This window comes from Apodemus sylvaticus, chromosome 12, assembly GCF_947179515.1.
Source record: "Apodemus sylvaticus chromosome 12, mApoSyl1.1, whole genome shotgun sequence".
Taxonomy (NCBI): domain Eukaryota; kingdom Metazoa; phylum Chordata; class Mammalia; order Rodentia; family Muridae; genus Apodemus; species Apodemus sylvaticus.
The window spans coordinates 72,969,071-72,981,685 of NC_067483.1; the positions used below are offsets into that span (position 1 = coordinate 72,969,071).

The 12,615-nt window shown below is 44.4% G+C and overlaps 1 protein-coding gene across 1 annotated transcript in view; it reads left to right on the forward strand.

Annotated features, from left to right (window-relative positions):
• Positions 1-12,615, forward strand: part of Adcy10 (adenylate cyclase 10) — a 66,193-nt gene that overhangs the window by 27,007 nt on the left and 26,571 nt on the right. The window contains exons 13-17 of the mRNA XM_052200615.1: positions 2,178-2,334; positions 4,268-4,460; positions 6,019-6,105; positions 8,281-8,555; positions 11,605-11,741. Of these exons, the coding sequence (XP_052056575.1) occupies positions 2,178-2,334; positions 4,268-4,460; positions 6,019-6,105; positions 8,281-8,555; positions 11,605-11,741 (849 nt within the window). The remainder of the gene's footprint in view (positions 1-2,177; positions 2,335-4,267; positions 4,461-6,018; positions 6,106-8,280; positions 8,556-11,604; positions 11,742-12,615) is intronic.

Consider the following 12,615-nt stretch of genomic DNA (forward strand, 5'->3'; position numbering starts at 1 on the left):
ACCTTTCTATGTGATAACGCCAGCACGTGTCAAGTCGACACACAGAACCAGCCAGTACGGGGGTGGGGTCCCATATTAAAGGGCCTCAGTGAGAGGAAAGACGAGAAGCACTGCTCTGGAGGAAAGTTAGACCATAATCTTAGTGTCTGCAAAACCTGAGGGAGGCCAGTTCCCCGAGTTGCACAACACAGCACTCAGGCCAACAGAAACACCCCACAGAAACACAGGCTTGCAGCAGCTACACTTGGTAAGCCAAGACTCCCACACTCGTAAAGCTATAGAAGAGGGAGAGTAGCCACCTCCCCCTCCCACAGGCCTTTAAGAAGTGCCTATAGCAATGACTCAAAGTAGACAGAGTCCTAGACTGTCAGTCACCTTAGAGTGCATGGGGTGACTGGCAGACCTTTCTCAGTTTGATCCAGTTGATGATCCAGTCTCTTTAGGCCATATTCCACACACAGTTCTGGGTAAAAATCAACTTCACACTCTTTTCCTTAAAGCTGTAGTCAAAGAGGAATAGCAGGAGGTCAGCAGTGTGGGAAATGCTCGTCTTTGATAAGAGTTCCTGTCCCCAAAAATTTTGGCAGAGTGCAACAAAATTACCAGGGAAAATATTAGGGTAAAAAAATGCATACAATAGTCGTTGCAGTAGGATTGTTTTTAAAAATCTTTTTTTTTCAAAGACAGAGTCTCATGTTGCCCAGGCTGGCCTTGAACTTGCTATGTAGCCTAGGCTATTCTTGAGCTCCTAAATCTCCTGCCACATGGCTCCCAAGTGCTGGAATCACAAGAATGCAGGAACATGTCCAGCTATGACTTGGTTTGGATAGAAACTTGATGTATATATTTGAAGATAAGGCGACTTAAAACTCCTTTTAGAATCCAGTGAAAGACAGTATGCATTCAATATAACCAGAAGAGAGAAGCTAGAAGACAGCCCTTTGGTTCCCATCTTATAAATGGGCATAGGGTTTTCAGGAGACAGCTCACAACACTGGAGTTCAGATGCATTTTTACAAAGGGTACATTTCCTTCAAGAGAGTCAATAGAATGTGCAGAGTGATTTCTGTTAAACCATACTCAGAACCTCACATCGCCAGGCAAGATACATACCTTCTTCTTCTAGGACACTTCTACCTGTAACCTTCATCCAATTTCAGCAAAGACATTAGATGACACCTGAACATGCAGACACTCTACCCACAGATAACAAAATGGGGCCTCTGGATTCATCTGTCCAGCAGAGAAGCCAGAAATGATCCAAATGAGCCCACACTTATTTTTAAGGAAGTTGCCCGTTGCTGTGAAAACCAAGAGCTTACAGGTCCTTCACGCTTACCCAGGTTCCGGAGTTTGTGGGCCGAGTATCAGATTTCAGCCTGGGCCTCCCACTGCAGACATTTTAGGGCATCGGAGGAAAAAAAGTGATAGGGTTGTCAACCAGAACTTTTTTTTATATTGTTCTTTTTCCTCCTACGTTTTCCATATTTTCTACAGTGAGCATGTGTTAGTTGTATAATCTAGTCTTCTAAAGAAAACAGAAAAATAACATCTATTTTAAGGCTAGAGATCCTTGGTTCAATTCCTAGTTGTATAATCTATGTAAATCTCCAGTTTTGTGCAGTATAATTAAATGGAATTGTAATGCGCTTACAAACACTTTCCCTTGAGAGCAGAGGTAGATTTCTGTGGTAAAGCATTTGGCTAGCATTCCAGAGGTTCTGGCTTCCATCCCTGGCCTGAGCAAGGATGGGGCTGGGGTAAGGACCACAACAACCTTCCATCACAGCTTGCAGAAATAAACTTTCAAAATCACCTTGCTAACGAAAGCTTAAAAAGATATGAAAAAATTTTAAAAGGCATAGTTGTAAGAAACAGCATGAATGAGTCAGGCATAGGGGCACGTGCCTATAATCCTAGCCCTTGGGAGGTAGAAGCAGGGGATACAGGGGTTCAAGGTCATCCTTAGCTACATAGCAACTTTGAGGCCAGTCAGCCTCACCTACAAGAGACAAAGAACCAAACCACAAAGGGAGGAAACCCCATGCACAATGTCATGGAAATTCCACAGACACTCTTAGAAGGGGTATCACTGCATGCCTTTTAAAATATATTTCTAAACTATTTTTTTGTTGTTGTTGATGGATTTGTTCTTTTAAACAATAAATAAACAACAGGACGCGTTAGGGAGATCGACTATTTCATGTCTACTATGAAGGACTTTTTGATGACAAACTGCAGCCGAGTTCTAATGTATGAAGGATTACCAGGATATGGAAAAAGCCAGGTACTTATGGAGATTGAGTATCTGGCCTCCCAGCACGAGAACCATAGGTAAGAGTCTCGAAATCATGTTTCTTGTGACCTCAGAAAATATTGACACCCTTGAAAGAGTTGTGTTTACTTATGTCTTCTCCCTTGTATAACTTGCCTTATACGAACTAGCTAAGTTCAGTTGTTGGGGAACCAGAGCCTTGTAGCTGAATAGGTATTTAATGATAAAGCGGTTGAAACTATGAGAAAGAGAAATGGCCCCCGATTTCTGCAAATCCCAATTTAATATGAGGGCAAGCTTGGAGACTTTAAAGCTTCCTGCTTAAGCCCAATGTATAGTTAGGTTGAGACATCCAGCAGAGCTGTGGCAAACAAGGTTGGAGTCTGTCTGGGGACCAGACTCTCAAGTTTATTTTGGGGATAGTTAATTATGTTAATTAGGATATTGTTAATTATGTTAATTAGGGGATTGCTGTTTTAAGCCCTTTAGTTTGGAGACTGGGGCTAAGGAATGTTGGGTGGCTAGATTTTCAATCCAGGAGCAGAGCTAGTGTCCTCACCTCATACTATTTACTTGTCTGCACACAAGAAGTATCACACATGGGGTGAGCTGCCTGCCACTCTGAGGGGCTTGCCTGCACAATGATGATGCCCAAGATCATGACCATGGTGTCTCATGTCTTTCTCACCTAACCTAAAGGGTATATAAGGTGGAAATACCTGCTATCTTATTTGAGTCATGTCATTTCTTATTAAATTCCCACTGTTCCAAGAGCTGCTAAAAGCTGTATTAGTTACCAGACTAGTGTAACAAAGTACCACAAACTGGGTGAGTTAACCAACAGAAAGGCTAAGAGCCTGATCCAGGTGTCACCGGGATTGGGACCCTCACAGGACTAAGAAAACAAAGTCCTTTTCTTCTCTCCTAGCTTCTAGTGCCAATGTTTGGTGCTCCTTGGCATAAATTTCCACCTTCATCTTCCACCTTCGTCTGTACACAGCCTCTCCCCGTGTGTTTTCTATGCATACATATTTACTTATTTCTTTACGTATAGGCATGGAGCCCAGGCTAGCCTTGAATTCCTCTTTTTTTATGATTCCTACTTTCAAGGAGCTGAGGAGAAGGGTATGACCAGGAGAAGGGAATATGGTAGGGGCAGTGGTAGAGACAGATGATAGAATGGCAGAAACATAAAGGGGAGAAGGTACAGAACCTAAACTCAGGGCATCAGGAAAGTCTTCCAAGAGGCCAAAGCTAAGATTCAACTTACAAAAGAGGGGCTGCAACCAGTGATATCAATCTCTGGATGAGAGGAAAGCAAAGTCCTGGAGGGTAGACCCAGCCCTGGCTGTAGAGGGAACTCCCGTTCACTTGGTGATGGTAGAGGGTAGATGGCTAAGCTTAGCTATGAAGGGATGAGGCTTTGGTGACTCTGTATGTGACCCAAAATAGGCCACGGGAAACCTGGAAAGCATTAAACAAGAAAATGCTGCAAGATTTGCAGTTGTTGTTGTTGTTGTTGTTGTTGTTGTTCAGACTTTGGTTCCCTTTGGGTAGTACTGGGGGGCAAATTTCAGGCTTCACACATGCCAGGCAAAGGCTTTACCCACTGAAGCACACTCCCAGGACCCCAGATCTGGAGCTTACTAAATCACGGAGGTCCTTTGAAGAAGTTGCCTTCAGAGGGTCATCGACCTCAGGCACTGGACATGGCATGCTGTTGTGGCAGGACAGGTCTAAGTCTAAGGTTCTGGCCTGGGTTCAGGGCAGCAACAGCAAAACTAGGATGGGAAAGACAGCTAGGTTGATATAGTGGAATGATGGAGAAGGGTTGGGTTCCCAGAAGCAGGACTAGAGAACACTTTCCAGACAGCTGGATGAATCTCTGTCCTTGCAGCTGGGTGTGAGAACGCGGGACTTTCTCCCAGCCTTTGTTAGCACCAGGAACTGTACTTGAAATGGTCTCCTGATTCTCCATTGTCTTATAAACAGGGCTGTTGCTATTGCACTGACTAAGATCAGCTTCCATCAAAATTTTTATACTATCCAGATACTCATGGCTAATGTACTAGGTCTGGATACTTGTAAACATTACAAAGAACGACAGACCAATCTTCAAAATAGAGTCAAGACGCTGTTGGATGATAAGTTCCACTGTCTTCTTAATGATATCTTCCATGTTCAGGTAACTAGTAGCTTGTATTATACTCCTTCAACAACATAGCTACGGGCCACGCACAGCCACTCCTGCCTGAAGCTCTGTGACTTAATGTGTCTTCAACCTAGTCAGGGTTACTATCGATGTGCTGAAACACCATCACCAAATGCAAGCTGGGGAGGAAAGGGTTTATTTGGATCATACTTCTACATCACTGTTCATCCTCAAAGGAAGTCAAGACAGGAACTCAAATAGAGCAGGGACCTGGTGGCAGGAGCTGTGCAGAGGCTACAGAGGAGGGCAGCTCACTGGCTTGTCCTTCATAGCTTGCTCAGCCTGCTTTCTTATAGAACCCAGGACCATTGGTGTGTCAATCAATAATTTAGAAAATGCCCTATGGGCTAATCTGTAGCCTGACATTACAGAAGCATTTTTTCATCTGAGGGTCTCTCCTCTCAGATGCATGTGTATGTGTATGTATATGTGTATGTGTATGTAATTACTTAGTAAACTGGGGCTACAGAGCCCATCTATTAAAAGCATGTTCTGTCAATGCTGAGGACCAGAGTTTGGTTTCCATAATCCACACTGGGCCATTGACCACCAAGTACTGCCTATAACACAGCTCCAGGGGATCCAATGCCCTCTTCTGGCCTCTAGGTTACCTGCACTCCTGTGCACAAACTCACATATAAATACATAAAAATACACATAGTTAAAAATTAATCATTAAGTCCACTTAGTCAAGGGGTTAGAGAAATGGCTCAGTTGTTAAGAGCACTTGTACTCTTGCAGAGGACCTGGGTACGGTTCACGGCACCCATGTGGTGGCTCCCAAACTCCAGTTCCAGAAGATCTAATAGCATCTCCTGACCACTGTGGGCAGCAGGCATGCACGTGGTACACATCCATGCATGCAGCGATACACTCCTACATATAACATAGAAATAAATACATGTTAAGAATGTTTTTAATCACATAGCTAAGATTTATTTCAAGTGCTAAAGACATTCAGACAAATCAAAATGATAATTCAATTCCTTACAATACAGAAACATTTAACATGAGGTTTTTGGCATCTAGATAATGAACTAACCTAGGACACACTAAACAACACACACTTTTGAAATTTCCGTGTTTTTAGTTAGTTGTAGAAGTTAGAGGTGGACTTAGGGCCCCACGCATGCTAAGCATCTTTGCTGCCACAGAGCCACACCCATAGTCCCTTGTACCACGTTCTTGTGAGATAACGGAGATATCTAAAATACCATGCTCTGGAAAATCAAAATGGCCACTTGGAGAGCTGTATGTCTGTCACCTTTCCCTCACAGCTGCACTGTCCTGTCCTGAGTGATCTAGGGCACAAAGTCACCCATTCCATTCCCAAACTCGATGGCAAATGCATAGACAGTGTGTGCATTTCCTTCCTATTATACTCTGTGTCGTAGGGGGTTCAGGCTGGAGGCAGGGAACTGCGGGGTGGAACACTTGAGCATCCCAGAGCTTCAGAGCAGTTGATCAGGTTTGCTGGGTCCCCTTGCTGCTCCCCTCCGCTCAACCCTCTCGCTCTCCGCTCTCCATACAGTTCCCCGTTTCCCGGGAGATGTCCAGGATGAGCAAGACAAGGAAGCAGAAGCAACTAGAGGCCCTGTTTATGAAGATCTTGGAGCAAGTAAGAGCACCTGCGGGTCAGGTCACCGAGGCGGGGAACCAGGCCCAAGGCCACAGAGCCCAGAGCCACTGCCCCAGGAGCGCAGATGCTACCTGCAAAGTGTTTTGCAAGCGCATGAAAGTCATACCTTAAAGTGCTTACTCCTGCCATCCTCCCGAACCTGAGCCGAGTCTGTTCAGAATTTAGACATGGAGGAGTTGAAGAGATGACTCCGTTCTTCGGAGCTCTTGCTGCTCTAGCAGGGGACCTGAGCTCAGTCTCCAGGACCCACATACACACCAGCTATACTGGCTAGTTTTGTGTGTCAACTTGACCCAGGCTGGAGTTATCACAGAGAAAGGAGCTTCAGTTGGGGAAGTGCCTCCATGAGATGGAGGGGCATTTTCTCAATTAGTGATCAAGTGGTGAGGGCCTCTTGTGGGTGGTACCACCTTTGGGCTGGTGCTTTTGGGTTCTATAAGAGAGCAGGCTGAGCAAGTCAGGGGAAGCAAGCCAGTAAGAAACATCCCTCCATGGCCTCTGCATCAGCTCCTGCTTCCAACCCTGCTTGAGTTCCAGTCCTGACTTCCTTTAGTGATGAACTGCAACATGGAAGTGTAAGCTCAACAAACCCTTTCCTCCCCAACTTGCTTCTTGGTCATGATGTTTGTGCAGGAATAGAAACCCTGACTAAGATACCAGCTCCACAAGATCTGCTGCTACCCATCCCAGCCTTTGTGGTCTCTCTCTCTCTCTCTCTCTCTCTCTCTCTCTCTCTCTCTCTCTCAAATAAAATTTTGCCAGGCAATGCTGGTGCCGGCCTTTAATCCCAGAACTTGGGAGGCAGAGGCAGTTGGATCTCTTAGATCAAGGCCAGCCTGGTCTACAGAGCGAGTTCCAAAACAGCCAGAAAGGGAGAGGGGTGGCTGGAGAAATGGCTCAGCAGTTAAGAACACTGCTCTTCCAAAGGTCCTGAGTTCAAATCCCAGCAACCACATGGTGGCTTACAAAACAGCCAGAGTTACACAGAGAAACCCTGTCTCAAAAAACCAAAATAATATCTAGATAGATAGATAGAGACAGACAGACAAATAAGTAAAATCTTAATAAAACAATTCATATGTATATATATATATACATATATATATATACAAACATACATACATATATATATAAATACATGCACACACACATCCAGCACACTGCATGCGCCTAGAACCTGAGAAACTGAGGCAGGAAGCATGTTCGTTTATGGTCTATTGCATGTCTCCAACACCTGAAGCTGTGAATGACCCTAACAGATATACACCAAATACTTACTGAGTGGGTGACTAATTCAGACTAGTTGTAGACTGTACAAGACAATCTATTTAAAGTGTAACCTATACCAGAGTTCAGACCAAAGCAACATAAGCCTCCGACCAGGGTCAAAGCCAGCTCTGTCTCCATCGGCAACTGTGTACACACTACCTAGCCTGGGATGTTTGGTAATTATATGTTGCAGAACAAATACCATATCCCCAGGATCATTTATCATCTGTCAGTAGATAAATGTTTTAGTTGACATGACCATTATTTTTATGCTGTAAACATTGTTTTTTCCTTTCTTTGTTTTTTTTTTTGTGTGTGTGTGTGTTTATAGATACCTCTATAACCCTATTTATCTCACAAATTTATATTCTCTCCTTTTTTAAACTAAGAAGCCAACCCAGGGATTTAGGGGCACTAAAAATGCACTTTACCACTGAACTATACTCTACAGTTTTCTTTGCTTTGAAAAAGGGTCTCTTGTAGCTCAGGCTGACCCTGAGCCTATGTCATAGGGAAGGGTCCTGATGCTCCTGCCTCCAACTTCCAAGTGCTGGGATCAAAGGTGTGTGCCACCTCTGGCTTTAATGTTTAATGTTTCCTTCTTTCTTTCCTTCCTTCTGTCCTTCCTTCCTTTCTTCCTTCTTTCCCTCCCTTCCTCAAGTCCTCTTCTTAAAGTCACCCTTAGCTGGTCATGGTGACACACATTTTGAATCTGAGTTCTCTGGAGATATGGCAGGTGTATCTCTGAGCTGGAGGCCTGGTTTATATAGTGCAAACCATAAAACTCAGCAAACATACACACACACACACACACACACACACACACACACACACACGACACAAGATCCTGAACTCTTCTGTAGTGTTTCTGTTTGCCTTTTCCAGACAGTGAGACAAGAAAGGATTATTTTCATCATTGATGAGGCCCAGTTTGTGGATGGAACCTCCTGGGCCTTCATAGAAAAGCTCATCCGGTCTATGCCCATCTTCATCGTTATGTCCCTGTGTCCTTTCTCTGACGTTCCCTGTGCAGCTGCCAATGCCATAATGAAGAACCGGAACACCACCTACATCACACTTGGTACCATGCAGCCTCAGGAAATCCGGGACAAGGTCTGTGTTGACCTTAGTGTAAGCAGCATCCCCAGAGAGCTCGACTCGTGAGTAACCACCTTCTATCCCGAGGTCTTCACACCTACACTTATCCCCCAGATCTGTGCTTAGTCAGATAGATCCCTTAGGCTGTGTTATGAGTGCATGTGTTTGTGTGTGTTTGTGTGTGTGTGTGTGTACATGTATATAGGTGTGTGTACATGTGTAGGTGAGCATACATGTGTATATGTGTAAGTGTCTTATAAATATGTTCACATGTGTGTTCATTCATATGTTTTGTGGAAACATGTGGAGGGCCAGAGGTTAATGTTGGGTATCTTCTTCAATTGTTGTCCACCTGATTTTTGAGTGAGGGTCTCTCACCAAACCTGGAATTCATTGATTCAGTTAGCTTGTCCAGTGAGTCCCAGGAATCCTCTTGTGCCTGCCTCTCCACAGCTGGAATTACAGATGCACACCACCACACCCCACTCTTCTGTGGGTGCTAGGGATCTGAACTCAGGTCCTTGGGTTTATGTGGCAAGCACTTTACCAACTGAGCCATCCCCCAGCCCCAGCCCCCAGCCCGGTGTTGCACTGTCCCACCTTTTGAAGGGACCACACATGACACTTAGCAGAGTGTTGACCACCATCTTAGTTTGGATCCCTGCTCCAGGTCTCCATGCATTGCTTAGCTGAACTGCTGGAACTTACCTTCTGTGATGGGCAGTGACCAAGAGCATAGACGTGTGTGTTTGGGAATTGACAGGAAAGAGAAGTTGGTGAGCTGTACAATCCACACCCGCTACTCAGCAAGGTCTTGCCTGGCTAGCAAGAGTAGAGCCTGGTGGTAGGGTTCTCACTCTGAGGCAGGTACTGAAAACTGACTCTCGGGAGTTTGTCGTGAGTTGTCGGCGATTCTTCTACTGGATCTTGACAGCAGCCCCCTTAACAAGGAGGCGGTGGCTCTCTAGCTGGTCGTTCACTGGCCACTTTGGTGTCCGTCATTCTGGGTTCCATTTTGCTTTGTTTTTCATTTCATTTTGTTTCATTTTGTTTGAAATACAATCTTGTTGTGCCGCCCTGGCTGGCCTGATGTTCACTGAACCAGCCGGGTGACTTTAGCCTCATAGAAATCCTCCTGCCTCGGCTTCCTAAGTGCTGGGATTACAAACACTTAACACCAGGTCTTTCTACTTAGGTTACGCTACTCCAGAAAGAAAGATGCATGGAACAAGGGCTTATTTAATATAACTTGAACAATGTATTTCACACATATGCACACACACATGGGTGGAGATTCTCATATATGATAATAGATGTATGTATATAACTAGAAATATTATATCTACCTTTTGTGTTTAGGCTTTTTGTTTTGTTTTGTTATTTTTGCTATTTAGTGTGTGTGTGTGTGTGTGTGTGTGTGTGCCTGTATGCGTGTAGAGGATATGTATATGTGTGTGTGGTGAATGTATGTGGTGTATATGCACATGTGCGTGCAGGCATGTGCAACCATATGTGTATGGAGGCCAGGAGTAGATGTCTGGTGCCTGTTCTGTTATCCTCCCCTTATTATCTTGAGTCAGGGCCTCTCACAGACCCTACAGCTAGGTTAGAAACTACCCCCACCCCCCGCCTGCATGTGTGGTCGCTCCAAGCTCTTTACAGGGGTTCTCGGGGCTTGAGTTCCAGTCTTCCTCAGGCAGCACCATTGCTACCTGCTGAGCTATCCCTTTAGCCCATGTTTTGGGATCTTTTTGAGACAAGATCTTATTATATGGTCCAGCCTGAACTTGGGATCTTCCTTCCTTATCTCCCCAAGCGCTGGGAATGCAAGTGTATGGAGTCATACTCGGTGTTCCCTCTCCCTCCTCCTGTCTCCTAGATCCAGGTCCCTTACACAGAGACAAGGCAGACACTTCTACTACTGACCAAAGTCTCCAGCCAAACTTCCCATCTGATCTACCAATCCTAACGTTTCTAGGAATCTATCTCAAATGTATGACAAAAATCTTAAAAATGATGCACAAAGTTTTCCTCGAGGCCCTAACTTATATTAATAAAACCCCGAGAACAACTCAAATATCCACCCCTAAGGGGTTAAGTTCAGCAAAGTAGGGTGAATCCATCGAACGGATTGTGATATAGTAACAAAAGGGAATGAGAAAGATCTACTGACAGAGAGAGTTGACTAGGGTCCATTGTGAAATGAAAAACAAAACAAACAAAAGGGAGGCATAACCTAGCATGCGTGGTGCCTTTCACCTAAGCAAAAAAGTAAGCCAAGGGCTAGAGAGAGGGCTCGGCAGGTAGGCGCACCGGCTGCTCCTCCAGGGGACAGGGGTGGGTTCCCAGCATCCATAAGGTGAGCTTGCATCCATCTGTACCTCCAGTTCCAGGGGATCCAATTACCTCTGAGAGCACCAGGTATGCAGAAACAGAGAAACAGAAAGGAGAAAGAGAGAGAGATGATGATGGTGATGATGATGATGATGATGATGAGAGAATAACAAGAGCCTGTAGTTGAACAAACATCTCTATTTTACTTTTTAAAATAATATTTTAAGTTTGATGTGTATGCATGTGTGTATGTGTGTGTATGTGTGTGTGTGTATGTGTGTGTGTGTGTGTGTGTGTGTGTGTGTGTGTGCAACCCTCAGGAGTTGGTTCTCTCCTTCCACATGGGGATCAAACTTAAGTCGTGAGGCCTGCACAGCTAGTGTTTCTAACCACTGAGCTGAGTTGCCAGTATCCATTTCCTGCCCCTCCCCCCTTTTAAAGAATTATTGCCAATACTAGCCAAAAACTAATCAAAATTATTACCTACAGCATGAGGAAGCAAAGCGAGACAAAGGATGAGCCTTATTTTGTAGTTTTAATTTTGGAAGCATAGGTGTCTGCTACATACCTTAAGCTGTAAGATTCGGGTGGAGCAGGCAGCTCGATGTCACAGGATTTGCCCAGTGCACACAGTCCCCGTCACTGAAAACAAAAGGAGGAAAAAAATCAACCTCCCAACTTGAAAACAAGTTGAAGCACCTTTAGCAGGGAAGACTTGTCTGTTCTCTACTGACCATTGGTTCTTCATGTGAGTGCTCTGCCCTGCCTTCTCTCAAGGTACCTGGTGGAGGGGAGCTGCGGGATTCCGTATTACTGTGAAGAATTGCTGAAAAACCTCGACCAACACAGAGTTCTCGTTTTTCAACAAGCAGAGACTGAGGAAAAGACAAACGTGACCTGGAATAACATGTTCAGTGAAGTGGCTTCTTCTCACTATTACTCTCTCACTAAGTCTTTGCCCAGAGAAGTTGGCAAGGATTTAGGGCTAGGCTGCAGGCAGCTTCCTGGATGACCAGGGGGCTTCCAGGAGAGTGAGAAGGCATTAGATCTAAAGCCCTAAAGAGTAAGAAAACCAACTAACCTGGGCTGCCAGGCCTGGGCTAAAGAATGTACACTCTGATAGATAGATAGATAGATAGACAGAGAGAGAGAGAGAGAGAGAGAGAGAGAGAGAGAGAGAGAGAGAGAGATACAGAGATAGATACGGAGATAGATACAGAGATAGATAGATAGATAGATACAGAGATAGATACAGAGATAGATACAGAGATAGATACAGAGATAGATATAGAGATAGATAGATACAGAGATAGATACAAAGATAGATAGATACAGAGATACAGAGATAGAGATACAGAGATACAGTGATAGATACAGAGATAGATAGATAGATAGATAGATAGATACAGAGATACAGAGATACAGAGATAGATAGATACAGAGATACAGTGATAGATTCAGAGATAGATGGATAGATACAGAGATACAGAGATGGATAAACAGATAGATACAGAGATACAGAGATAGAGATACAGAGATAGATAGATAGATAGATAGATAGATAGATAGATAGATAGAACGAACATGGGGAAATGTCATCACCCTGATAAGGTCTTTATGAGCCCTTCCTTTGACTTTATTTCAACAACATGCTCCTCCTTATTAGCGCTTCCTGGTGTTCCTTGGATATCTATCTCTTAGTTTTGTGTACCCAAAGGCCTGGGAACATTGCATATTCATGCTGGTCACCGCCATAGATTATGTTGCATGCAAGCCTTTGGGTCCCTA